The 27059-nt window shown below is 37.3% G+C and overlaps 1 protein-coding gene across 2 annotated transcripts in view; it reads left to right on the top strand.

The window, feature by feature from the left end:
• Window positions 1-1652: 1652 nt before the first annotated feature.
• The window catches only part of USP25 (ubiquitin specific peptidase 25), a 139530-nt gene continuing 114123 nt past the window's right edge, over window positions 1653-27059 (top strand). For both annotated transcript variants that reach the window (XM_060098607.1, XM_060098606.1), the window contains exons 1-3: window positions 1653-1799; window positions 21671-21748; window positions 24922-25066. In XM_060098607.1, coding sequence (XP_059954590.1) covers window positions 1755-1799; window positions 21671-21748; window positions 24922-25066 — 268 coding nt within the window. In that variant the 5' untranslated portion in view covers window positions 1653-1754. The remainder of the gene's footprint in view (window positions 1800-21670; window positions 21749-24921; window positions 25067-27059) is intronic.

Genomic DNA, 27059 nt, shown 5'->3' with positions numbered 1-27059 from the left:
TGTAGTGAGCTTTTGTTGACAAGTCACCCTCTTTGGGTCTCAGTGTTATAAAAAATGTGTGCATTCTATCAGAACTGTTGCATTGTTCCTTAAAATTCTGGGTTTCCAACCACTTCACAACCTTTCAAATTCTTCTGTTAAAGATGTAAAATAAAATTTGTAATCTGTCAAAATCAAATGAGCAAATAAACATGAAGACTCAAGGGAAAGACCTCAAAAGCGATTGAAGACATCTAAGGGTGCAGAGCAGACAGCTTGTAAAGTGCACAGATTGATTACAAAACCTTAGGAGGTACTGTAATCCATGATTATGAAATAAAACCTGATATTTCAATGATCACGTACCAAACTTTCTTTTCTTGCCATCAGATTAAAAACTATATCCAGATTTGCATATGTGTGCATTGTATTTGTGACAATACGCACTGATTATTCCTCCTCTCCCGTCACACCATCACCCTCACGTCCCTATCTGCTTCCTATCCCCACATTAGCTCCTGAAACTTAAGATATTTTTGAGGCTACAGATTGCTTTCTCAATATTAGGTTTGCCTTACAATTCCACATCTAGTCAAATATTCCAAGCAGGGTGGTTAACAGATAAGTGTTTGGCAACTGGGATATTAGGTGATGTACCATCTAGGCAGTGATACTTTTGTAATATTGTCTGTTGTATAGACCGTATTTCATTTATATCAAACCTTTGGAAAAGATACCTTATTTCTCCAGAGCCTAGCAGTGACTGGCACATGTTTGAATGAAAGAAGTAGACATAGAATATCAATATTCATTTACGTAATGATTAGTTAAGGATTAAAGTACATTGCAGCATATGGGCTTCTGACAGCCTTTTGCTTAAACCACACTTGACTTTTCCCTTCGGGCGAGTTTACTGCTTGTGAAATTCCTAGAAAGGCCAGAGACATAGGAAGGAGCTGGGATTCGGGACCCAAAGCGGTTTTGGGACGTTATGCGGCCTGGAGAGAAATGTTTTGTCTTGGAGGAGTTCGGAAAGCCAGCGATCTAACAAATTCTGGGCACAGATAGAAACGCTGCCCTCCCGCCTCGGCTTGGAGCATCGCGGTGCCAAGGGTAGGCGTCGCGCAACCTGCCGCAGGGGCGGCTCCGAGGCCCGGCCCACGTGGCGCTCCCTCGCTCCACCCCCGGGAGCGCGGGTACGGGGGGTGGGGCTCCGGGGCGGCTCCGCCCCGCCCCGCCGCCCCGCGGGTCATAATGTAGGGTTAGGGCGGCCGGCGGGCGGGGCTCGGCGGGGGAGGAGCCGCCGGGCGGGGGCGGTGACGACGGTTGGGGGAGGGGAGGGGAGGGGAGGAGGAGTCGCGGCGGGAGGAGGAGGAGGACAGCGCCATTCCGGCCGCTCCCTCTGTCCCCTCTCCCTTCCCCGCAGTGGCCCGCCAGCCGCCAGCGAAGGATCGCGCGCGTGACGCGTCCGGGCTTGCTCGCGCCCTCCCGCGCCGAGCGTCCGCCGGCCGCTCATGGCCCGGGCCGCGGCCGACGAGCCGCGCTGAGGCGGGCCGCGCGGAGTCGTGGGGCCGCCGCCGTGGCCCTCGCTGTCTGCGCCTCGCCGCCAGCCCGCGGTGCCCGTGCACGCCGGCCGCCATCGCCTTCGCGCCTGGCTGGCGGGGGCGCTGTCCTCCCCGGCCGTCCGCGCCGCTCTCTGGAGCTCGGCGGAGCGTGGCAGTCAGGGCCGGCGGAGGCGCGAGGAGCCGGACGCCGCCGCCGGCGCTGCGGGGGCCATGACCGTGGAGCAGAACGTGCTGCAGCAGAGCGCGGCGCAGAAGGTGAGGCGAAGCCGCGAGCCGGCGCGGCCCGGCCCCGCTCCTCCTTCTGACGTGCCGCCCTCATCCGCCTCGGCCTGGACCTCCCCGGCCTCCCTCGCCGCCGCCCGGGCCTCCGCTGCTCTGGGCTTCCCCCTTGCTGCCCCCCGCCCCTACCCGCTTTGGGGGCGTCGCGCCCAGTTCTGGGCTGCGTGGGGAAAGCGGGGTGTAGTTAGTGGGTTTCAGTGCACTTCCTTCTTGCCGATTGTTTTCCTGTAACAGACGGTGCCGGCTATTGGTTGAGCGCGACCTCACATTCCTACACTCCTCTATATGGCTTCTTAATTAAACTTTATCTTCCTCCTCTTTTTAAAAAAAGGAATAGCCGGTTGTTATCCCCTCTGAACCCAGTTTTTATTTCCAGGGTAGGAGCATTCCAGGCCTGCTATTTTGCAAAAGGGTCTCCACCAGAATTGAATAGTCGGCCTGGCGGGACAGGTACATTAACCAGGTAGACTCGGTGTAAAAGTAGAGGATTTGGTTGGTTCCTTTTCCTTCCTCCCTCCCTCCCTTCCTTCCCTCCCTTCCTTCCTTTCCTTCCTCCCTTCCTTCCTTCCTTCCGTTTCTTTTTCTTTTCTTTTTTGGATATAGAAACTGTCCCTTAAGGAAACCTTTCTGGCCATGTTATTCCAGGAATCCATTGTCCCCTAAGTTTGACCTTGTTCCATAGTTCACCCTTTACTCTTGCCTCAGTCACACATTCAGATGGTCACTGACTTAAGAAAAAAATCTGGGTTTGTGAAGCTTCACATCTTTTACGTTAAGTAATGAGAGATGCTACTTTTTTTCTAGATTTTGCTTTCAGAATCTCAAGTGCACTATCACGGCTTGCACCATATCCTGAAAAGCAGTGGGCTATGACTTAATTTTTTTGGGGGGGGTGGTCATTGGTGTGAAAAGCATTTTGGGCAAAAGGAAAACATTGCTTTACTCGTCTTGGAATTATGGGGGTAACCAGCGTTTACAGAGAGCAGCTACCAAAAGTATATTTGATTTTTCTGGGAGAGTAGTGAATGCCCCACCCTGTTGTAGTTTTGGCATTGTTATATCCTACCTGTGCTTGATTTTAGAATAAGGGCTGCTGTCCTACTGACTATGTGTATACACGCAGCTTGCTAAGTTTTTGCTTTGAGATTATTTTTAGAATTTTATTATAGTACTTGAGGTAACTGAAGATGCTCAAGAATTTTGGAAAGCAAGGATAGCGCATTGTTAGTTTAGGCACTTTGGGAAAGTTGTCTTTGGAACTCTTTTGTGCTATACTGGTTAATTTTGAAGACTATTGCAGACTGCAGTTTATTTACGGTGAAATAATTCTAGATTTAATAATGGGGATTTAGAACAGTTTATCTCCTCATCCCCTCCATTCTGTTTGGAATACCTTAAACTTTAGTTTTTGATGTTGAGTATGACAAAGTGTTAATACTTTGAGGAGGATCTTGTGGTCATATGTATACTAAGCAATATTTAATAGGTTTGGTGTCGCTTCTGTTTATAGTTCTCTTCAAAGTTGAATACTAAAGGCTATGCGTTTCAAAGTGGGAAATATAACTCATATTCTTCACATCTCTTAAATTTGAACACTGGCAAGAAATTTGTGAGTTTTTTAAATTGATTTTGGACTAAAGTACTTCTTTAGCATAAAATTAGGTAATGCAGATATGCCCAGTTCAGAGGTTTATGCATAAAATTGTGAATCAGGAATCAAATTACTGAAAGTGATCCTGGCCACCAAGTCCAGTTTCCTAGTTTGCTGAGTCCCCTCCTTAAACAAAGGGAGTAGTTGTTAGTCTAAAATATTACCATTATGATGCTGTTTTTAGTGTGTGTCTGTCAGATCATCTCATTGATACTATGGACATTTTTTTTAGAGCAATACAATTGCATTTATTTTTATACTTCCATCATGGTGTTTATGTATTATTTTTAAAAGAAACATGTGATGTGTTTGCTTTCTATATTAATATACTATTACTTTGTTACTCAGAACTATTTAAAAATATTCATATAGGTTCAAATACCTTAAACCATCCACTTAAAATGAATTGACGATTTAAATCCACCATGCTAGTAACTAGGAAGTAGGCTTCAAGCTAGTAACTAGGAAATGAACTACTTTAGGAGAAACAAAAGTGAAACTCTTTGCTTTTACATTAGAAACTTTATGAATTACTAGTAAAACGAGAAGTGTCTAGTGCATATTGCATAACCAAAATCTTAGCCTGTTTTCTTCTCTCCTTTAAAAAATTGTGTGTTGTATGCTCATGTATAATATTAGCTTTATATGAAGAGCCATATTTTGGTAGTTGGAACAGTTTTCTATTTTTCAAGATTTTTTTTTCTTCCAGAAGGATGTATGATTTAAAAAAAAAAAGCACAACACTCATAGGTCTTTTGTCACCTACAGAGTAGCTTGTCACAGGGTAACATAAGGCAAGGGCTGTCTTTTCCTCTGATGTGTTCTTTGCTTGATTGCTCAAGTTTAGCCATGGCAGGGAGTTATGAGATTAAGTGTAACTGCAGAGAGCTGTTTTTTTGAGGTTTAAGATGATACAGGTGAGGTGGAGTTGGCAGCAGATTAGCTACAGTTAAAATCTGTCATAATTTTGTTCTTGAACGTGTGTATTCAGCCTTTGTGCTTGATATTTACCTAAGTGTGGGATCCTTGCATCTCAGAAATTTGATTCATAGATTCAGGTCCCAAATAAGGATTTAAAAAAAAATACATCTTTATTGGAGTATAATTGCTTCACAATGCTGTGTTAGTTTCTGTTGTACAACAAAGTGAATCAGCCATATGCATACATATATCCCCATATCTCCTCTCTCTTGAGCCTCCCTCCCACCCTCCCTATCCCACCCCTCTGGGTCGTTGCAAAGCACCAAGCTGATCTTCCTGTGCTATGCTGCTGAGTAGCACTGACATATATATACACTACCAAATAAGGATTCTTTAGGGCAGCAATATAGAAGCCTTCCTCCCAGGGACCAAATTAATTTGTAGAGTTAAGTGAGCTGGATACTATTTTCATTAAATGTATCCTCCTGAGTTGAATAAAATATAAGGTTCATAATGGAAGGTATTTTGCCTATTTCATTTCACCCTAGGGCTTAGAACAGCTCCTTGCACATAGTAGGTTTCAGTAAATATTTGATGAATGAGTGTTTTCTAAAAGGAATGCAATCGCAGGGGTTATTTTAGTTCCCTAACTGAATCTCACGATTTAACATTATTGAGAAACGATGGAAGCTCGAAACTGTGGACAACTGTTAGAATATAGGCAGTGTAGTGAAAAGACTAGGATGTGGGTTGATCTAAGTCACCTTTCTATGACCTTGGGCAAGTCATTAAATGCCTCTGAATCTTTTAAAGCCTTAAAGTTAGTATGATTAGACATGAGCAACTTTTGAAGATCTTAGTGTTTAGTGGAGCTAAGCATACATTTATTCCAGACAGGGAGGATAAAAAAGAAATAGTAGAGGATGGAGGCAGAAGGAATCTTATGAATCAACAGTCAGCTTTCACTTAGTTATACGGGGGGGTGGGGTGGGAAGGATGTCGCAGATTAACCAAATTAAGGGTTAAAACAAAATTTGCAAAACAATACAAGCTGAATTCAGGGTAAATTTCTTAGTTAAAATAATGTAGTATTTTCTAATTTAGGTATTATCTAAAGTTATAAAAATGTAATACAACATTTCAAGGGACAGTTAACATTATATAAATCACTCTAGACATTATATAAAATGGATATTCTTTAGTATGAAATAGTTGGTTATCTTGGTATTAGCATAAGACTTGGTTTGCAGAGAGAAAGGGATCCAGCTGCTTATTCCCTTTTTACTCCTTTTCTCACCTAATTTGGATTTGTTATACTAACACTGTATCCAGCTGCTTTAATGAATTTTCATTAGTTCTATTATTCTGTTGATATTCTTCAATATTCTTCGTATTCAGGCCATATCATTTGCAAATAATTATCATCTGACCTCCTCTTTGTCAATCTTTACACCTCTTTACTCATAAAATGTTTTATTGTTTTAGCTAAGATTACAGAATACTACTAGGGTTAATACTAGTTTCTGTTATGTATTGTTTCATTGTAATATGAAATGTCCTTACAGTTATAAGTTTTTAAAATGCTTTGAAATCAGATTTAGATGTTGACTCTTTATCAAATGTCTTTTTTTTTTGCAACAACTGATGATATTTTATATGTCCTAATAAGAACGATTGTAACAGAAGGAATATTTACTATGTACTATGTTAAGAAATTGTGCTAAGAGTTTTATAACTTTTTTTCATTTAATCTTCCCAACCACTTTTTTAGGTGGAGACTTTTTTTTTACCTTCATGTCCCGGTTGAGGAAACAGTAATAGAGAAGTTAAGAACTAAAGCAACATTTCGTTGTTAGTATATGTTAAGAGTGGGATTTAAACCCTGGGCCACGCGACTCAGGGGCTTCTGCTGTTAACCATTAATCTGTATTGCTTTCTGGCAAAATAGCATTCAGTCGTGATGCCTCCAAATTCAGTATACTAAATTAAAAAAAATTAGAATCTTTGTTTTTAAATGAGATTGGTTACAAGGTTTGCTTTTATATGTATATGGACTATTAAGGTTAGCTAATAAAAGCATTAGAAAGCTTTTTGTTTTTTTCCTACACTTCTGGAATTGTTAATGTAGCATTAGGTTAAACCATTCAAAATTAGTAGCTTTTAACTATTATTGATCTTTCAAACTAAGTACCTGTTACTTGGAAGTTTTGATGAATAGGACTATATTAGGCTGACCATTCTATTTAGAGCAAGTTTTAGTTACGCTTTCCAAATTTTGACTAGTATCTTTAAAATTTTTTCTTTCATTGTTTAAAAATATTTTTTGTTTTGCTTTTTTTTGTTGCATTTTTTAAATTGTGGATTCTTAGTTTCAACACAGTTGAAAGTGCCTTTAGAGAATATGATTTGTAATAGTTTTAGAAATTTATTAAGAATTTCTTACAACTAAGTACATGAGGTTTTTGGGTTTTTTTTGCGGTACGCGGGCCTCTCACTGTTGTGGCCTCTCCCGCTGAGGAGCACAGGCTCTGGACGCACAGGCTCAGCGGCCACGGCTCACGGGCCCAGCTGCTCCGTGGCATGTGGGATCTTCCCAGACCGGGGCACGAACCCACGTACCCTGCATCGGCAGGCGGACTCTCAACCACTGCGCCACCAGGGAAGCCCTGTACATGAGGTTTTAATGATCATATGAAAAGGATATGTATTTTTTGAGAGTTATAGAGTTCTATATTTATATATTAAATGAACACTTACAGTGTCATTTGAATACTTGATGTTTTTTTTCTTTATGTGTTAAATTCTGAGAGATATTGACGTCTCTACCTTTAATGTAATTTCATCGAATTATCTTTGTATTTCTAATGGGTCTAATCCAAACTTGTGTTTTTGCTGGTCTTTTAGTAAGATTTCATCGTTTCCATATATAGTGATAACAAATTTAATCTTTTTATTGCCCTCTGACTTTCATTTATTTAAAGAGCTTTTTCTGCTCTTTTAATTCTAAATGAATATATTTAAACATGTTTTTCTGTAAATAATTAATAGTTTTCTCTCCTTCCCTGTGCCCCCAATAAGATAAGACTGTTTAGCATATTTTTACTTATAGCATTCTTGATTTTGTTGGGATAATATGGAATTCTAATTTAAATGATGATATTTAAAATTTTTTACAATATACCTTACATCAAAAATATTACTTAATTGTGTTACATGTTAGTAGCTAATAAGTTTTTTAAAAATAGGTGTTTAGGTGTTTAATTTTAACTATGTTTTTCTGTGTAGTTTAATACCATTTGATTTTTTTTTTTGGTAGATAAGTTGTTAACCCTCTGTATAAGCTTATAAGATTTCTTCTTTGGTTTTAGAATGCAGAAATTTCACACGTGTGTGTGTGTGTGTGTGTGTGTGTGTGTGTGTGTGTGTGTATTTTTAACCATCCTGGCAAGGATTTTTGACCTGAAAACTTCAGTGTTCTTCCAGGAAAAAGATATATATTTAAGAATTATTACATCTACTCTATTCCTTTTTTCTTTCTCCTTCTGAAACTACATTATTTGAATATTAGATACCATTCATCTGTCTACCTTGCTTCAAATTTCATTTTATAATTTCTTTCCCTTTTTGCTCTATGTGCTAGGATAACTTTTTACTTTGTCTGCATTATTATTTTTGTAATGCCAATTCTGCATTTATTCCCTACACAGGTGGTGAGATACCTTTTTGTGGGTGTGTTTTAATAATGTATACACTAGTTGGTTCTGAAGTACACAGAATCGAATTAATCATAAACGCTGGATCATGATCAGCTCTCTATGCAAATATGTTTTTATTTACTTATGAAATAGCATATTAATCTTTAATGATAAGCACACATTGAATGCACTACTTAAAACACAAGTGAGAACTTTGAAAGTAACCTATATCCAACCATATAGTCCCCTCGTCGCATCCCTCTATTTTCATTTGAGATTGTAATCAGCTTGAATCCTGTCTTCATTCTCCCCTTGAGTTCCTTTTTATTGCCGCTCTGAATTCCTGAAGGTATGTTTTTAATTTTAGTTGTTTTAACTTTGGAAACTTTTTTCACCTTGATATATAAATGAAATTCATCTGTATAGTAATAAGAATTTTAGTTATGTTTGTAACATCTAGACCTTATACTGTCTGTACTTAATTTTTTGTACCTGTTGTGAGGTAGGGATCCAATTTAATTTTTATTTTGTGTATGATTTTTTGTTGTTGTTAATCTTACCTTATTGAAAAGTTAATGCTCTCCCCCACTGAACTGACATACCATCTCTGTCATATATAAAAGCTTTATGGAAAATGCTTTTCTTCACCCTCTGCTGTTTTGTTCCATCATTCGTTTTGTGAATACCATCCTGTCTTCGTTGCTTTGGCTTCATAGTAATCTCTAGTACTGAAAAAATAAGTTTGCCCCTCTACTTCCGAAATGTTATGGTACTTTATCTTCCTTAGAAAGTTTAGAATAATTTTACCAAGTTCTCCGAAAAACCTGTTTTAGTTTTTTAGTAATTTTATTGAATCTATATACCAATTTGGGATCATTAACATCTTTATGATATTGAGTCTTTCTATCCATGAACAGGGTATACTTCTTTTTATTTAGGTCTTCTTTAATTTTTCTTTTTTTAGTTTATCATTTTAACAGTAGAATTCTTACACATTGTTTGTCCTATGTAGTTGATACTTTTGATAACAATAATATGTGGTGCTTTAAAATGTTTGTTATTTGTTACTGGTGTATATGGTGTATATACTGGTGTGTATGAATGCAGCTGGCTTTTGTATAGTGATCTTATATTTAGCCACCTTGCTAAACTTTATTCTAATACTTTCATAGATAATTTTGGAATTTCTACATAAAAGATCATATCATAAATAAATCATGACAGTTCTATTTAGTTGCAATTTCTATGCCTATAATTTCATTTTATCTTATACTAGGTAAGACATATGATAAATGTTGATTAGAAGTGATGATAGTGGATGTTTTTGTTTTATTGCTGCTTTTATTTACTTATTTTTTAATTTATTTATTTTTTCGGCTTCACCCCCCAGCAAATGAACAAATGGTTTGGTTTATTTTCTTTCTTGTTTTTTACTTTTGTGGACTAAAACATGCCAATCTACTCTGGGACACTGATAGTATAAGATCACACCCTTAAATGTAATAATTTCTAAGCTAATGTCACCCTAGGAGGCCTTTATAAACAGCTATCCAGAGTTTTCTTGCTACACCCTGATCTTGTCATCAGGACCCTGTGGTCCTTGCCGCCCCACCCCCACCCCCCGCCACGTCCTTAGCCTGCCTTTGTAAAAAATTAATTAATTTATTTATTTATTGGCTGCGTTGGCTCTTTGTTGCTGTGCGGGCTTTCTCTAGTTGTGGCGAGCAGGGCTACTCTTCGTTGTGGTGCGTGGCTTCTCATTGGAGTGGCTTCTCCTGTTGTGGAGCACAGGCTCTATGCGTGTGGGCTTCAGTAGTTGCGGCATGTGGGCTCAATAGTTGTGGCTCGTGGGCTCTAGAGCACAGGCTCAGTAGTTGTGGTGCACGGGCTTAGTTGCTCTGCGGCATGTGGGACCTTCCTGGACCAGGGCTTGAACCCATGTCCCATGCATTGGCAGGCAGGTTCTTAACCACTGCACCACCAAGGAAGTCCCAGCCTGCCTTTTGTCTGTGGAAAAACTTATCGATGACTTCATTTGAATCCTCCTCCCTTATTTTCCCCATGACTTCTCCACCCAGTTTTAGTAATGTTTTATGGTATCTCTTTTAACTGCCTCACATCCTTCTTTATTGCTGTTTTTAAAGGATAGTTCGTTACTTTGTTACCTGATGTACTTCTAAAGTATTTCTCTTGGACAAATACATAGGAGTGGAATTGTTGTAAGATATGGCTAAATGGTTATTCGAAGTGGTTGTACCATTGTACATTCCCATCAGCAATGTATGAGAGTTCCAGTTGGTCTATATCTTTGTTAACACTTGGTATTGTCAATTTTTATATTTTAGCCATTTTAATGAGTATGTAATGGTACCTCAGTGTGGTGTCAATATGTATTTCCCTAATGACTAATGGTTTTGGACATCTTTTCATGTGCTTATTGGCTATTTTTGGATGACTTTTAAGTATTGTTTCTCATATATTACTCAGTTTTACATTCTCATAGGATCAGCAATAACAAAAGCTACTTATTTTTCCAAGTCCGAAAATGGCAAAAAAGTTAAAGATGTTTCTAGAGGTAAAACACTTAGGAGCATGTACTGATATGCTTACAAAACAAAATGAAATTGCACAATTTTTCCTTCATTTTATATTTTTTAAAGTAATACCTCATAAAGAATGCTCACTACTGAGGAATGAAAAGCCTTTTCTTCTTCATGCCTCAGACTAACATTGATCTCTTTAATAATTAATAGCACACACAAGAATAATCTTTATGATGTGTATTTTTCCCCACAGGGTACAAAAATACTTTCACATTGTAGTTAGCTTGGAAGTTTGGAAAGAACTTCGGGGACCAGTGATGGGGTAGGATGAACTGTGGACAGGTAAACAATTGAGCAGAGAAAGACTTTTCTTACGGTTTTTGGTCCATGTGAGAATAAGACAGAAGAATAGCTTGTTTTGAACTAGAAACTATTATTTGTTGGGTTTCTGTTGGTGTTGTTCAGCCTGGAAGTGGCTCTTTTCGGGTGAGTGGCACTAACTTTGAGGACAGGATTGGCTGCAGAGATGAGAGCTAGGTCCTTGGTGAAGAGGAAAGATGTGGGGGAGGAGTGTAGAGAGAGGGACCAGGAATGAAGAACCATTAGTGGCCAGGAACTGGTGCTGTGCTTGCACTAATGTGAGAACCAACCATACACTTGCATATACAAAATTTTATGCATCATAATTTGAGCCAGAATACATGCAAAATCAAATGTCTCATTTCTTTGAAATGGAACTACAGAAACAAACTTGGGCTGGAGGTGTGGGGCTTGCTGTATCCTCCACTGAGGCCTCTGAGCTAGTCTTGGTGTGTCAGAAAGAGGGCTCCTAAAGTCTTCCCATGAGGCCTTAGAGAAAGGCTTTGGGTCAGGACAGGGCCAAGGAAGTGGGTTGAAAGGAAATTAGCAGTAGTCCACTGCCTCAGGTCTAAAATTCCAGCTTTTGGAGGGAAGAAGGAGCTCTCTGCACAGGCCTCCTGGGGTCATGGACACTCTTTGTGCCTGTTCTAGTTGTACCATACATATTCTCAGAACTGACTTCCGGGCTTCTTCCCCAGTGGGGCCGGGACTTTAAGTTGGTAATAAGCCTGCAGAACTAATAGAACTGATGATATTTCCTTTTTTTGCTTGTGGCATCAGAGGGAGAGTGCCCAGTGTATCTGAGCATGTGAAGCTTTGGTGGGATAGAGAAGGAAGCATATGAGCATATGTGGTGGTTATTTATAGTTATGGTTACACAAGAACTTAACCATTCTGGTGTTGATAACCTAATTGGTTATCTTTTTATATGTTTATGGGCCATTGAGGTTTTTTTTTTCCCTGCGAAATTCACATTTGTTTCTGTTTTTTTTTCTTGGGGGGGAGATTGTTTCACCTTTTTTGATTTGAAGCAGTTCTTTATAGTTTGTATACTACTTTTTTTTTTCCAACTTACATATTCTGCAAATATCTTTTTCCGTTTATCACTATGTCTTTTTACTCCCTTTATGTTGTTCTTTCATGAATAGGAGTCCATTTTGATTTAGTCTTATATGTAATTAGTTTCCTTTATTTTGATCTTTCATACCTGTTTCATAAGGATATTCTCTTTTATTGCCATGTAATCTTTTTCTTGTTTTGCTTTTGGTATTTAAGTCTTATTCCAATTGGATTTGAATTTTGCATGTCTAAGTAGGTGTCCGAGTTGATTTTTCTCATCTGGAGAACCAGCAGCTTTAGTGAAAAGTTTCTCCTTCCCATTAATACTCCACTTGATGGCAGTATTTTTTTATCCTTGAGTTAGGACTGTTTTAAAGGAAGACAGGAAAGGAGGCTTCTGGAACTCTTTCTTGAACTAAAGTATTTTTATTATAGTTTTACTGAAGTTTGCATAAATATAAAATAGACATACATTTATTATGTTCTATTGTGTAGCTTTTATGCACTGAAACCAAAAACCAACTGTTAACTCAGATGTAACCAAAATTTAAAAACCAGAATAACAAGGTTAGCTTAATTTGACAGATGGTAGTGTTTTATAGAAGCTAACTTGGCAGTTGCAGCTTCAGCCAAGGAAAGTAATATATGTATATCAGGATATTCTTGTAAAATATCTTTATTAAACATTCGGAGTAGATTTTATTGCTGCTGTCATCCACATGCCATCTGTGACCCTGGTACTTATTTGATAGCCTTTGTCTTAAGAGTAGTGTTCTCAGCCTTTTTGTTGTCAAATCTTCAGAGATGTGCCACCAAGTATGATCATAGTTTAAAACTTTTTTTTTTGCTATAACTTAGTAAATGTATTGTAATTATTCTAGTATCTCTTAAGCAGAATGTTGAACTGAACAGGTTTTGTGATTTAGTGTAGAGTGGAATACACTTGCTGTGAATAAGAGGTAACAATTATAGCTTACTTTTAAGTTAGTGCCATATAAATATTATGTATTGGAACTTGTCAATATTTTGCCTGTGAGCATGTCTTAGTGCCTGGATAATCAAGAGGGTGAGATACTACTGTGCAGTGTGATAACTCCTTTTGCAGATACCATGTGACAGTATTGTTGTACTGGAATAATAATTGTATTGTAATTATTACCACTTCCTTTAGGAGTTGTTGAATTTTGTTGTGGTGAAAGTTTTAAACCTTTTCAAGTATGCTGCCAAAAATATTTGAACAAGTACTATAAACACAAAGAAGTTGAGAATTGATGGGTAAGAAGATAGTAGCAAGTAGGCCTAGCTATGGGCAAGATTTTTGTAAGCTTGTCAGCTTTTGCTGTGTACTTTCAGTACATGTATTTAAACTATTTACATTTGGGCAGTACAGCATGGTAAAATTTGGCTGTTAATACCATATACTGTGTGTCTACTTAACTGTAGGAGTTTTTCAAGGTTTAGTCTTTGATTTTCTGCTTTCTTCTTTGCAAGCTTTGAGAGATTATGTAGTTTCTCAGTCATATATGTTCATTACTACCAAGTTTGTATTTTCAAAATAAAATTTTCACCCTCACATAAACTCTTGTTTCAGATTTTCAATTCCTATTGTACATTTCTGCTTAGATACCCAGTCGACTCTCATTATCATGTCCATCCGTTCATTTATTCTTTGTCTTAAGCAGATAGAGAAATAAATAATACACTATAGAAAAGCTTATAGTTTGGTGGGTGGGAGCCAGAAATGCATACATTATGTTAGAAGTTAAGTGAAGTATATACAGGATATATTGGTAGCACCAAGGAGAGGATCTAAGAACAGGAAAGGCCTCATAGAGGAGGTAATGTTGAAGATGTATGGGGAGATTGAAGGTAGCATTCTAAACAAGGAGAAGTCCATGAGCAAGGACAAAGAAACAAAACAATTTGGTGCCTTCTGTTATCTACAAGTAGCTGTAGGAGGCTAGGTGTGGTAAAATAAAGAGTAAATATTTAGTCTTTTCCCCTGGTTTCTGCCACAGAAATTTACTGTCTTTTGTTTGCTAATGAGATAACTCCTGGCTGGGGGACTAGATAGTTTCAGGATGCAGGCTGTGCCTCAGAAAAACCAACCACTATGATTAACGAGTTAGAACTTTCAGTCCACTCCCCAGTTCAAGGAGGGGAGAGGGACTCGAGATTGAGCTCAGTCACCAATGGCCAATGATTTAATTGATCATGCCCACATAATGAAATCTCTGGTGCCTTATACACTTTTAATAAGTGCTCAGTAAGCAGTGGTTCTTGGGTAGCACTTACCATATACGGTTAATTTTCTTCTTCCTATTGTTTTTGAGACTTATTCTCTTAAAAGTACAGAATTGCATCATTAACATATTATTAGAATACAAAAATTGCTTTTAAGGAAGTTGTATGAGTAAGAGTCCAGTTAGGACACAGAAACTACACAGTAATTTGAACAGGGAAAGTTTAATACAAAGAAGTATTGACTAGTAATAGATTATTGGCTACTAAAGTGCAAAGAGAACTCTAAAGAATAAAGGAAGGAATACATTTGGGAGAGGTCTTACCAAGCCCCAAGACTGAGATTCAGTTCTTATTGGAGAGGTTGGGATTGAAGCCCGCTGGATGGAAGACAAGTTTGCTGAGGTGCTGGAGGCTGAAGGCTTCTGCAAATGGCTCTTTTATGGGTCCGGGAAAGAAAGCTTTATTAAACCTAACATTATATCTAGAAGAATGGAGTTCCTAATAGTCAGTAGGATGTATTATGAATGTAATTAGTGTGACCAAATACTGTATTTGCTTTAAGGAATTGTTTGTGACACATGTAGCTGCTAGGAATTAGTAGTATTGTAGTCTGAAAGTTCTACGTAGAGCATGCTTATTTTTTTTTATTAGTATAAAGGATTTTATTTTTGGACTGAAAGTTAATTATGAAAATTTAAGTACAGAAACCAAGAGACACATAAAGATTTAATTGGACGCAAAGATTTTATATATCTTAGAGAGGTATATTAGGAATCAGCCAGATCATTAGCATCAAAAACAAGTTAAATATATACTTTATTTAAACTGAAAATGTTGCAGTTCAAGGATATGATTTGATTCACAGAAGTTTTGTTTACCCACATATTCCATAATATAGGCATTCTGATTTAAAAATACAGTTCCAAAAAAAAAAAAATACAGTTCCAAAAGATTTTGCAAGTTGGGTTTTTGGAACTCTAAATGCATATTGCCATAGAAACCATGTTTCATGGTATTAGGTTCTTATTTGGCCAAGATATGTATTTAACTTTGTGTGAACTTAGCTTATAGCGCCGTGTAACAGTATATTTGGGGAAAATTGTGTTTAGAGTTTCTACTTCTGATACATGTCTTATATCTGCCAGTTAATAGGGATGGAAGATTCTATTAGGGGCGTGGACATCATGCAGATGTTAGATTGGTTGAAGGGCTGGAGTGGAAGGTAAGGGTATGAACTCTTAGGTGAGGAAGGATGGAAACAAACATTTATTGAGGGCTAACAAAGTATCTCATTTCTTCACTTTCTTCTTATTTTTCGGGGGGATTTACATAATGCTTAAGATTGTAGCTCTGGATTCTATAAAAAGGTGGTAAAAGACTTTAAATTCAGAATTTCTAGCATTTCTAAGGCTTAATGTAAATAGTGAAGAATAAAAAAGCATACTTTTAGATTTATACATCCATAGAGGTATGTGATTGATTTATTTTAATAAATAAAAAATAAAGTGCTGTTAACCCAGCAAGATTAAGATAAACCTTAACTCTCTGGCAGTAGAAAATACAGGATACCCCAACTATTCTTGAGATTAATATGTAAATTATTTGCAGTTGGGAATTTGAACAATATTGTACTATACACTCCCCTTCAGGCAGGATTGACAGGACCAGAACTAGGTTATAAAGTGTTCTGTGAACCTCTAGGTGCAATGTAGGAAAGTGTAGAACATTTGCTAAGTGGCGTGATTTACGCATGCTTCTTGTTCCCATCTCCAATAATTAGTTTTTACCTCCTTCCTGTGGATGAGTTCAAGCCCTGTGATCTGACTTACTCTAGTTCACCTCTGCAAACTCTGCTATATTCATTTATTCAGTCAATATTTATTGGGTTCCTACCGTGTGCCAGACACAGTACTAGTTAGTTACCAGGAACACAGTGATGAGCGAAATAGACAGTCTTGTGCTCTCTTCGATTTAGAGTCTGGTGATTAACATAGTATGTTATTACAAGCTGTGTTAAGTGTCAGGGGAACCTCTAACCTTAACAGAAAGGTTAGACCTTTGAATTAGGAAGTTGAATAGTATTTTGTAGACCCTAATGAAAGAGGGAAGAGGAAGAAGGGGAGAGTAGTGCAGGGTGAAGCTAGAGATAGCTGGGGCATGCAAAGGGCCCTTTAAGCCATGAGAAGGGTTGTACTGTAGGAAAGTTCCTCAGAGAGGTCATAGATTATTATATATGAAGGGAAATGAAAGGTCATCATGTTGTCCTCCTTAAAATTACGGATAAAAATAAAAAACAAGACTAATGAAATGAAGTGTTTTTTTTTTCTTATATATCTGGTTAGAGGCAGGTTTGGGTCTTACAAAGATGTACTTGAAGGATATATTATGTACTTGAAATTATCTGTCAATGAAGTTTGGGAACTTTTTGTTATGGTAAGAGATAACATGAAGTAAGGCAGTTTAGTGTTAATTAGGTAGATGCAGCAGGTATTTGTAAAAATAGATATATGTATGGTTATGTACCTTAAAGGCAGTCGTATAGTTAATCCTTTCATTGATAGGTAACTTTGAAATGTTTACCATTTGGTGCCTAGCAATGCTGATTCTGAAGTTTAGGGCATGTGATTCTGAATTTTATGAATACATTGGGATTTTCTATCAAATTGGGTTTTTTTCTTCTTTTCTTAGAGATTTTGAGGTTTTTTTAGAGGTTATTCTAAGAGTTACCGTTTTTTTCTCCTGAAGATGGAAACCTTTGTCTTTCTTTCTTTTGCACTAAACCAAGTTTTATTTATATTTAGAAATTCAGTCAAAGGAACCAAGAACTGACTTAAGAGTCACTCACCCCTTAACACAGAAAGCTTTCCTGCCTTGTGGTCATCAGTGCTCCAGTTTTCTTGTACCATTATCTAAGTATTTTATGTCAGCATAGTAATGGATTTTTGGGCTGAGTTTTCATTTTTCACTGGATCTTTAATCTGCAAAATCAGATACCATAGAGAAAATGTAGAAGAGACATGGGCTGTGGAAGTTGAAAAATTAGTCAGTCACTTCTGTCTCTGTACTTATTAGTCTCTTAAATATTCTATTAGTTATAAAATGAGAGTAACTTTCTAGAGGGTTTATGTTTGTGCACGTGCACATGTATTAAATGAGATTATACACTGGAAGCGCTTAAAACAGTCTGGCATACAGCAAGAGCATAATAAATGCGTGTCTTCTTTTTTTGGCTTAAGCCAGTGATCCTTTTTTGCATTCTCAAGAAGTTACACCACTGTTAAATATGCTGTAGTCTTACTTAAACAGATTTAAAACAGACCCAGCATTACGTAGGATGAATGGTGGGGGGCGGGGAGAAGGAATTTCTGTGAAACACTCTGACCCTTACTTTATATTGAAATTACTGATACCTTCTTCTCCCTGAAGTGCATAGTACTGGATTTTGCACGTAATAGGCACTTAAGGATGTCATCACTCAGTAAAAATTACATCGAGGAAGGAATCTGAAGGCCTGTAGATAGTCTTGGTTTGTTTGCTTATTGATTTTTGTGGTGTTTGCAAGCCATTGAATCTCTTTGAACATTGTGTCTTGCTCTTCTTGGTCCAGCAGTGTGAACAGGTTGCACCCACCTCCTTATACTGTAGTAGATAGGAAATCCATACAAGGAAGACCTCAGAACTCAGAAAAGGAATTCTAGAAATGATAGTGGGTTAGGTCCACCTTGGATCCAAAATCGCTAGTCAAGGAGGAGAGAACCAACCATATGCAGGACATTTTTAGTTGAGGATCAGGGTGTATCAGACCAGAAGTTTGGTAAATAAGAAGGTGCAAACCTTGAAAGAAGACCAGGGTCTTAATCACAACAGAAATAATAGCAAAAAAATATAAAATTGTAGGAAATGAAGATGCAAATTTTCAAAGACAGGACAAGCACAGCTGGAAGATGCCAATAACGAAGGGGGAAAACTTGACAAATGAAGTGGCTTCTCTTCCATAAACTTAGAATTTTTCTCATAGCTCACCTCTTTAGATCTCGGTCCCGTTTCTTGCTAACCTAGTTAAGAAAATACGTTTACTTTTTCTCCTTCCCACTCTGCCTTCTTCCCCACCCTCATCCTTTTCTCTTTATTGTTTCATTTTTCAGTCAAAATTCATGAGATGAAGAACCATGCACCTGAATTATTTTATTTCGATATTTAGCTGACATTATTGTGCAAGATGAACAAAATACTAAGTAAAAACAAAGTCTTAGGACTTCCCTGGTGGTGCAGTGGTTAAGAATCTGCCTGCCAATGCAGGGGACACGGGTTCGAGCCCTTGTCCGGGAAGATCCCACATGCCACAGAGCGACTAAGCCTGTGCGCCACAACTACTGAGCCTGCTCTCTAGAGCACGTGAGCCACAGCTGCTGAGCCCTTGTGCTACAACTACTGAAGCCCATGTGCCTGTAGCCCGTGCTCTGCAACAAGAGAAGCCACCGCAATGAAGAGCCCACACAACATAATGAAGAGTAGCCCCCACTCGCTGCAACTAGAGAAAGCCCGCGCACAGCAACGAGGACCCAACGCAGCCAAAGATAGATAGATAGATAGATAAATTAATTAATTTAAAAAAGTTTTAGACGTTGCTTCTCTTCATAAAGTACTTAGTATTCTTATAGTACTCTCTAGCAGTCAACTATCAGTGTAACAGACCACACCAAAAGTTAGTGGCATACCAAAATATTGTCATCGTGTTCAGATTGGTTGGTTGGGGTGGCTCTTCTCACATGCCCCATTCTTCTGGGGCAACAAGTGGGCTACCCAGCTTATGTTCTTCTTGAGGAAGTTGCAGAAGTTCAAGAGGGCAAGCCCAACCATGCAAGCACATTTCATGTCTGCTTGCATACTGTTTGCTAATATGCCATTGATGAAAGCTTGTCACATGGCCAAGCCCATCATCAGTACAATAAGGAAATGTATCGTGTTTCTAGTGGGAGGAAGTGAGAAGTGGCAAAGGGTGTGGGTACAGAGATGGGAGAAGAATTGGGGGTCTAAGGCAATGCAGGCTCTGTAAGCTTTTCTGGGTTTTACACTCTTTTTACATCTTACCTTGTACTTATTAACATATACACACAAAATTTTGTATTTTACCACTTTAGCTTAATATGATTTTGTAAAGATTAACTGCTGTATAGATTATATATTTGCTATTTAAAAACATACAGTTGTTTGCTTAAATCAAACTGTGCTTCTAGGTTCATTTATATCAAAATCATTTGAGATGCTTCCTAAAATTGCAGATCCCCTAACAGATCCCCCTAGCAGATCCAGATGCCCCTGGAATCATAATTACTGGGTGTGGCGCCTGGGAATCTTCTTTATTGACAATTTATCAAGGCATTCTTTTGCACATTACAGTTTAGAACCTCTTCTTTAGTGGAAGGACATTTGCATTGTTTCCATTTTTCCAGCATTATAAATAATAGCGAGCATCATTTGTACACATGACTGATTTCTTTGGTGTATTCAATAGTCTTTCCCTGATACACGATTGAATAATTGCAGTTGAGGAAAATTATATTCTGTGTAAAGAATGGAGTTTGGAGTGCTATTAGGGGTGATTACAAACAAGCTTGTAAAATCTTTGAAATATTTTATGTTCACTAAAATAAGACATTGAATTAGATAAGGAGAATTTCTATAAAATTTGTATATATCTTTAATTTGTAATGTTAGGTATTGTGTAAGTTAGTCGTGGTTCCGTTGCTAGCTATTAGTAATTTTTAAAATGAAAGTAGAAAAGTTGACAGGTCTAAAGAGAATTTTATTTTTCTCATATTTCAGCACTGTGAATTTGGCAGTTCAGTTCTTTTATTCAACTATTTTGATTCTTTTTGGCATTTTATATGACCTTTGTTTATATACTTTATTACGTAATTTATTTTTAGTCTCAGTTATCTCAGCTTTTAATAAGATGTTTATGGAAATTAAAATTCATTGATGGCATGGCAGATACTGCCAATGCCTGTTCAGTACATTCTTTTCTTTTTCCTTAGTAACAGATTTGCAGAAAAGCTTTTTGCCTAGCTGAAAAATACATTTCCCAACCTCCTTTGCAAGTATGAGTGGCCACATGATGTGACTTTGTTCTGCTCAGTGAGGCTTTAAGTGGAAGTTACTAGATAGGGCTTATTAAAGAATGCAGAGTCATTTAGCAGACACCCTTTGTCCTTTGCCCTTTATCCTACCTAGAACTTGGACAGGATGCTGGAGGAGGAAACATTGAGTGACATTTAGTGAATGTCACATACGAATGTTTAGTGGGAAGAGAGAAGATTTCAGCAGATCCTTTTATTCTAGTGGTGACTTGTTTTCCATGTCATATCCATTGAGCTTTCTTTATTTCATGGTGCCATCTTACAGTTTTGGGGAACTTGTTTTAAGAAATGCAGAGATGGGGCTTCCCTGGTGGCACAGTGGTTGAGAGTCCGCCTGCCAACGCAGGGGACACGGGTTCGTGCCCCGGTCCGGGAAGATCCCACATGCCGCGGAGCAGCTGGGCCTGTGAACCATGGCCGCTGAGCCTACGCGTCCGGAGCCTGTGCTCCACAACGGGAGAGGCCACAACAGTGAGAGGCCCGCGTACCGCAAAAAAAAGAAAAGAAAAAGAAAAAAAGAAATGCAGAGATTAGGGAGGAGCATGGCTCTTAATTAGGGAAGTTTAGGGAAGGGTTTTGGTAGTAGAATCTTATCCTACCTCTTTTTTTCTCCAGTAGAGTATAGTCGATTGTATAGATCAATAGAGTATAAACAGATTTAAAGCAAATGGGGGCAAGTGATCAGTTTTACTTTGGATCTTTTATGACAGATAGGAAAATGAGACGATCCTTTTTTTCCTTGAATAGGGTAGAATCCCCCTGGTGTAATATATCCACCTGGTGCTTGGCCTGCCAAAGGCATGTTTTTTCCAAACATCCTAGGTGCCGCAATGCTGGTTGACTTCAGGGAGAGGGAGCGATTAATAAGGCTGCCTGGATTTCATTCTGTGGTCTCCTCCCCTAGTTAAAATAGCCCAATGAATACCTGTTTTCCTTAGTTCTTCTTAAGTTTAGCCATCAGGCAGATCGCTCCTTTTCTTGTTGGGAGGCATAAATTAGGCAGTGAAGAATGGGCTTTTAGAAACATGAGAATGGAATAAGGGCTACCACAGTATGGTTCATTCTTCCTAAAAGAATGAAATTTATTCAGTCTTTGTCAAGTTCTATTGTTTTTTTGTTTTTCACTCTAGTTTATTTTGTGTTTTCTGTTTTTTCCCCAAAGGTCATTTATTTTCTTGTCCTTGTATATTTTCAGATTTCATAGATAACACTTTTGGTTTTTCCCTTCCTCTAGCACCAGCAGACGTTTTTGAACCAGCTGAGAGAAATTACTGGGATTAATGATGCCCAGATACTACAGCAAGCCTTGAAGGTATGGCCTCTGTTTCGCAACATACAGTTTCTAGTTCACCCTCATCTCCACTGCCTACGATATTTGAAACTTGAGTTTTTAAATTATACCATGGGTAGTAGTAGAGATATAGGAAAGAACTTTTATAAAGCAAGAACCTTACTTAACATAACATACTGCAACTTCAAGCATGTTAGCTTTTAGCAGCCTAATGTTCCAAGATACCTTGGAGTGAAAGAAGACTTCTCCATGTGAAAAACACTTTTCATGCAAAAAGGAGGGAAGTGAATCCAAGTGCTAATGGCTGGTTTTACTCAAGAGACATGATTTTAGAGTTTAATTGGGGGTTGGGGGTAGGGTGGGGTAGAGGAGGAGGAGGAAGAGGAGGTGGGAGAAAATTAAGAGTATCAGAAGTTACATTTTTTTCTTCCAAGAAGGAGAAATGTAAATTGGCTAACATTCAATTAATTGCACCTTAAGAATATTCAACATCAAACTGTTCTATTATGCACTAAATGAAGGGCATGATTTTTGTTATATTTTACGAAGTATGCTCATTTCCTCACAGTGGCACCCAGATGAGTCAAATCACATGGATATGCACATTGAAAGAGAGCAACTGAATGAAAGATGTTCAAGAACTAGAACTGCATTTTAAGTTCATTTATAGATTGCTGCCAAAGGCTGACAGCAGTACAGCATTTTTGCTACTATAGGCATACACATAGCTTCAGTCCTTTGCAAGTTGCTCTGAGAGACAGCATTAATTATATCATTTTTGATTTTGTGCCAAAAGTTCTTAATTTGTTTCTAGAAATAATTTATCTTTTGGGTGATTGTAATCATAATCATCATAATTGTGATAATAGCTAGCACTTATTAAGCACTTGCAATGCTATTCTAAGTACTTTATGGGCTAACTCATCCTCCTAATAACTCCTCCTATGACGTAGGTATTATTTTTATCCCCTTTTTAAAAGATAAGGAAACAGAGAAGTTAAAGTGACTTGCTGAAGATCACGTAGTTAGTATGTGGAGGAGCTTGGAATAGAAACCAAGCAGCCTGATCCCAGTGCCACACATAATTTCTCCTTTTACTGGAAGCTTTGCTTCAGCTTTTTTCCCCGATCAGGAAGACGATGAAACAGTACTGTTAGGAGCATTTTAATGCATGGTTATGAAGCCACTGTAAGTATTTGGAGAGGAAGCAAAAGTATTGTGCCTCAATTTTTATGATTATGACATTTAGATGATTGCCAGTCCCTTCTTTATTCTGCTAAATATGATTAAATCATTTCATGTCTATTTTCAGAAATTGCTTTTCCCGTTCTGTTATCACTGAGTGTGGGACTGCACCTATTACTTTGTCAGGGCAAATTTGGGGAATTCACTTATTTATTTATTTTTTTTAACTTGGGATACACGTAGTATATGCTAAATTAAGTAAACATAAAGAATTAAATTATTGTCCACATTTCCTTTGAGGTAGGTTGTGTGACCATGTTTTTTTTTTTTAAACTTTTGTTTCAGTTACCAGTATCTGGGGAGGAAAACAGTGTACTTAAACCTTAATTGTTGCTCAACATAAATTTGTAAGATGTTTAATAGTGAGTTGACTCTCTCAGCAATGTACTGACAAGGAATCTACTTTTGGGAGCCACAATGTCATTGATTGATTTTAGCACTTTTACTGTATTTTATTTTGAGAATTTATTTATACCGCCAAAGTTGAGTGTAGATCCCTGCTGCATTCAGTTTATTATTATTGTATGAGATAGTATATGGAAAGCCCTTAGTACATTTCTTGGCACATAGTCAGTGTTCAATAAATGTTAGCCATTGTTATTACAATTATTTTATGACTAGTTTACTTATCTAACTATAGACTATGCTAAACCCATATTTTGGATGATTCATTTAAGAATCTTATAACAGTTGTGACAGATAACAAAGTTTAAAACAGCCGTGCTTTTCAGACTGCACTCTAGCTTTTTTCTTTCCTCAAAGGCTGCTAGAATTGGAGTTAGGATGGGTTGGGGACTTCATTCTTCCAGTTGCTCAGGCCTCAAATCTTGGAATCATCCTGTTCTTTCTCCTTTTATCCCTCCCCACATTTAATATGATAGCAAATAATGTTGGACTCTCTGCTTGTACCCATTCTCTCCTATAGTCTATTCTCAGCATACAGCCAGAGTAATCCTTTTAAAATGTAAGTCATACCATGCCATTTCTGTCGAAAACCTTCCACTGGCTTCCTATTATGCTTCGTGTGTATGCTAAACTTCTAAAGGCCTATGTAGTATTATGGGTTATGGCCTTCTGTTACAAAGATAACTTCATTACTAATATCTGGATTTCATAATGTGGTTTCAGTTAGCTGTCATAGAGCTAGTGTTATACTTACTGTTAACTGTGGAGAGAATATAGAGATAAGTGGGCAAGTCTCATTTTGCTATTTCAAAAATTCTTAGTATTTTAGCATCTGTTTTCTTCTAAATTAACTTTAGAATACTTTTGTCCAGGTATACTTTTTCTTTTTTTTTTTTTTTTAACATCTTTATTGGAGTATAATTGCTTTACAATGATGTGTTAGTTTCTGCTTTATAACAAAGTGTCCAGGTATACTTCTGATGCGAACTACATACAATTTATATATTTAATTTGGGTAGGATTTTCATCTTGATAGTATTGAGTATTTCTAGGAGTTCTGTGTGTCTCTCTATCAAGCTTCAGACCATTTTGCTGTTTTCTTCTTATGAGTCTTTGATATTTGCTTGTTAGTTTGCCTCTAGGTAGGCATTCAGCATACATACTAAAGGGAATATCTTTTGTTGTCCTTGTTTGCTGAAGTACTATTTTAAATATTTATTTTTCACCCTTCTATGTGGCCAGTTCCAGAAAACATTTTTTAGTTTGTTCATTTGTTTAGGAGTGTAACTTATGATTGGATAATTAGTTATAGACTTGATTTTTACATTATATTAGTAGTTTTAATTAATAGAAAAAGGAATTACTATTTATATAGTCTACTTTGTTTACAGTGAATTTATACTGTAAAATTAAGAATCATATAGAATAATTTTAAATCTGAAAGTGATTTTTACTATTAGTTGTTATGGAGAAAATTACATAATCACATGAGAATGTATAGAGTTATTCCAAAATATTTGATGTTCCGTTCTTGATATTTGAAGGATAGTAATGGAAACTTGGAACTAGCGGTGGCTTTCCTTACTGCGAAGAATGCCAAGACCCCTCAGCAGGAGGAGACAACTTACTACCAAACAGCGCTACCTGGCAATGATAGATACATCAGTGTGGGAAGCCAAGCAGATACGAGTAAGTTTACTGCTCTTTCTTAATATTTTAATTAGAATGTAATGAAAAATTTTTCTTGGAGCTGTGTTTTGTTTAAACAGAGGTGAAGAACAAAAAAGGAGCTACTTCAGCTTTGGTTCTTTTTGGTGTAGTTGAAAGGCACATACGTTTTTATTAGCTGCTGTATTTGTTTTCAGTTTAGGAGTAAAAGATTATATTTAAGTTGTATATACTTTTATAAAACATTTCATATTGTATTCATTGTTTTGAAATATGGAACATTTAAAGGTCTTACTCATTAAAGAAACAAAAGTTTCTGGAATTTTAAATGGGGCACAGTCATTTGTTTTATTGATGTTAAGTGTTGGTAGAGATCTTAGTATTATTTTTGAAGATAAAGTGTTGTTTCTAATTACTGATAGATTTGCTGTTTAACAGAATTTTCCTTCCCTTAACTCCAACCCCTCTCCAGAATAAAGATCTTGGAAAAAGGCTTACTACAACATAACAAAATAAATAAATACACATATACACATACATACATATGGAAAATTTTACACGGGACTCTGATTTTTCTTTATAATATGAATAATTTATGCTTATATAGTTGAGTTTTGGAAAATATGTTCATTTATCTCTATCTCATTATGGTGTAATAACTGCATTATATAAAATGTGGGTATTTCTATGCATTCTGGATTTGAGAAGTTTGATTACTAACTTGTACTTGAAGAGGATTTTTGATTTTGTTTTATAGACTTGGTCAAAGTTAGGAAACAAGCAGGAAGATCCCATTCACATAGATGTTTATAGCTATTGATTGACATTAAATGCTGTTTAATGTTCATTGATAAAATATTTTAATTTCAAAATTTCAAGGTAATCTTAGTGTTTTTGCTCCAAAAATGGTCTTATGTCAGCCAAAGCTAGGATACTCCTATCTCACACATGTAATAGGTGATGGGAGAAGTTTTATGTATGTAAGACAGACTCAATTGCTGTGTCCAGGTTCAAGACAAAGTGTGGTTTGGCCCCTATCTACATCTCTACCTTCATTTTCTACTGTTTTCCTCCTCTCACTTTACACTGTGATAATACAGAATAGATTGGAAGTTCTCATTCACCCAGTGCTATTTAATTTCTTCTGTCTTTACACTTGTTGTTCCTTCTGTCTGGACTCTCCTCCAGCCTTTATCCCTAGCCTAATTTCTTCTGATGTTATAAGACTTAGCTTAAGAGCTGCTGGCTCTAAAATGTTTCCTCTAGCCTCTAGATTGATCCAAGGGCTTTTCTGACACCCAGAGCATACTTCTGTCTTAAAGGTTACTGTGCTATTTTGAAATTATTTGCTGTGCCTTTCTTGCTTACCAAACTAAACTTAAAAGGGCAAGAGACCATTGGTAGTCCCACCATTATAATAGGATGTTACTGTTTCTCAAAAAGTGTTGAGTTGTTTTGTTAATATGTGTAAAAAGCTGTTTTGAAACCAATGAAAGTTCTCTTGAACAGGGTTGAGAAGCTTGTTATAAGAAGTTGGAAAAAAGAGAAGTGGTATAAATAGAGGAGGAATTAGTATGTGAGAATAACATATCTTTCAAGGTTCTGAGACTTGGGAGGAAAATGAAATTAGGTAGAAAAAAGAAAAAAAGAAAGATTCTGACTGAAGACAGCTGGTTAAAATGAAGGAGACAAAACCGAGCAAAACATGGTTCAGTGTTCTAGTTGAAAGGATGGAAAGATTTTAGAATGATAGCTGTGAACTCAATGTAGATGGTAGACTTTGAGACGTGGGACAGCATATATAGATTTGCAGGGGAGAATTAGGATTATAAGACTGTCATTAAAGATTATGTCTTATTTGCTGTGTGAAAATTAGAAAATATTGTTTAAGTCACATGTTAACACCTGTTCAAGACTTTTGACAAGGAATAGTGAAAATGTTATGGACAAAAAGAGAGATTTGAATAGGTGCTCTTAGGGAGGAAGCAACCTGATTTCAGAAAACATGTGTCCC

Source organism: Mesoplodon densirostris, chromosome 5 (genome assembly GCF_025265405.1).
Source record: "Mesoplodon densirostris isolate mMesDen1 chromosome 5, mMesDen1 primary haplotype, whole genome shotgun sequence".
NCBI classification, from domain to species: domain Eukaryota; kingdom Metazoa; phylum Chordata; class Mammalia; order Artiodactyla; family Ziphiidae; genus Mesoplodon; species Mesoplodon densirostris.
This window is presented reverse-complemented; position numbering and strand designations above follow the sequence as displayed.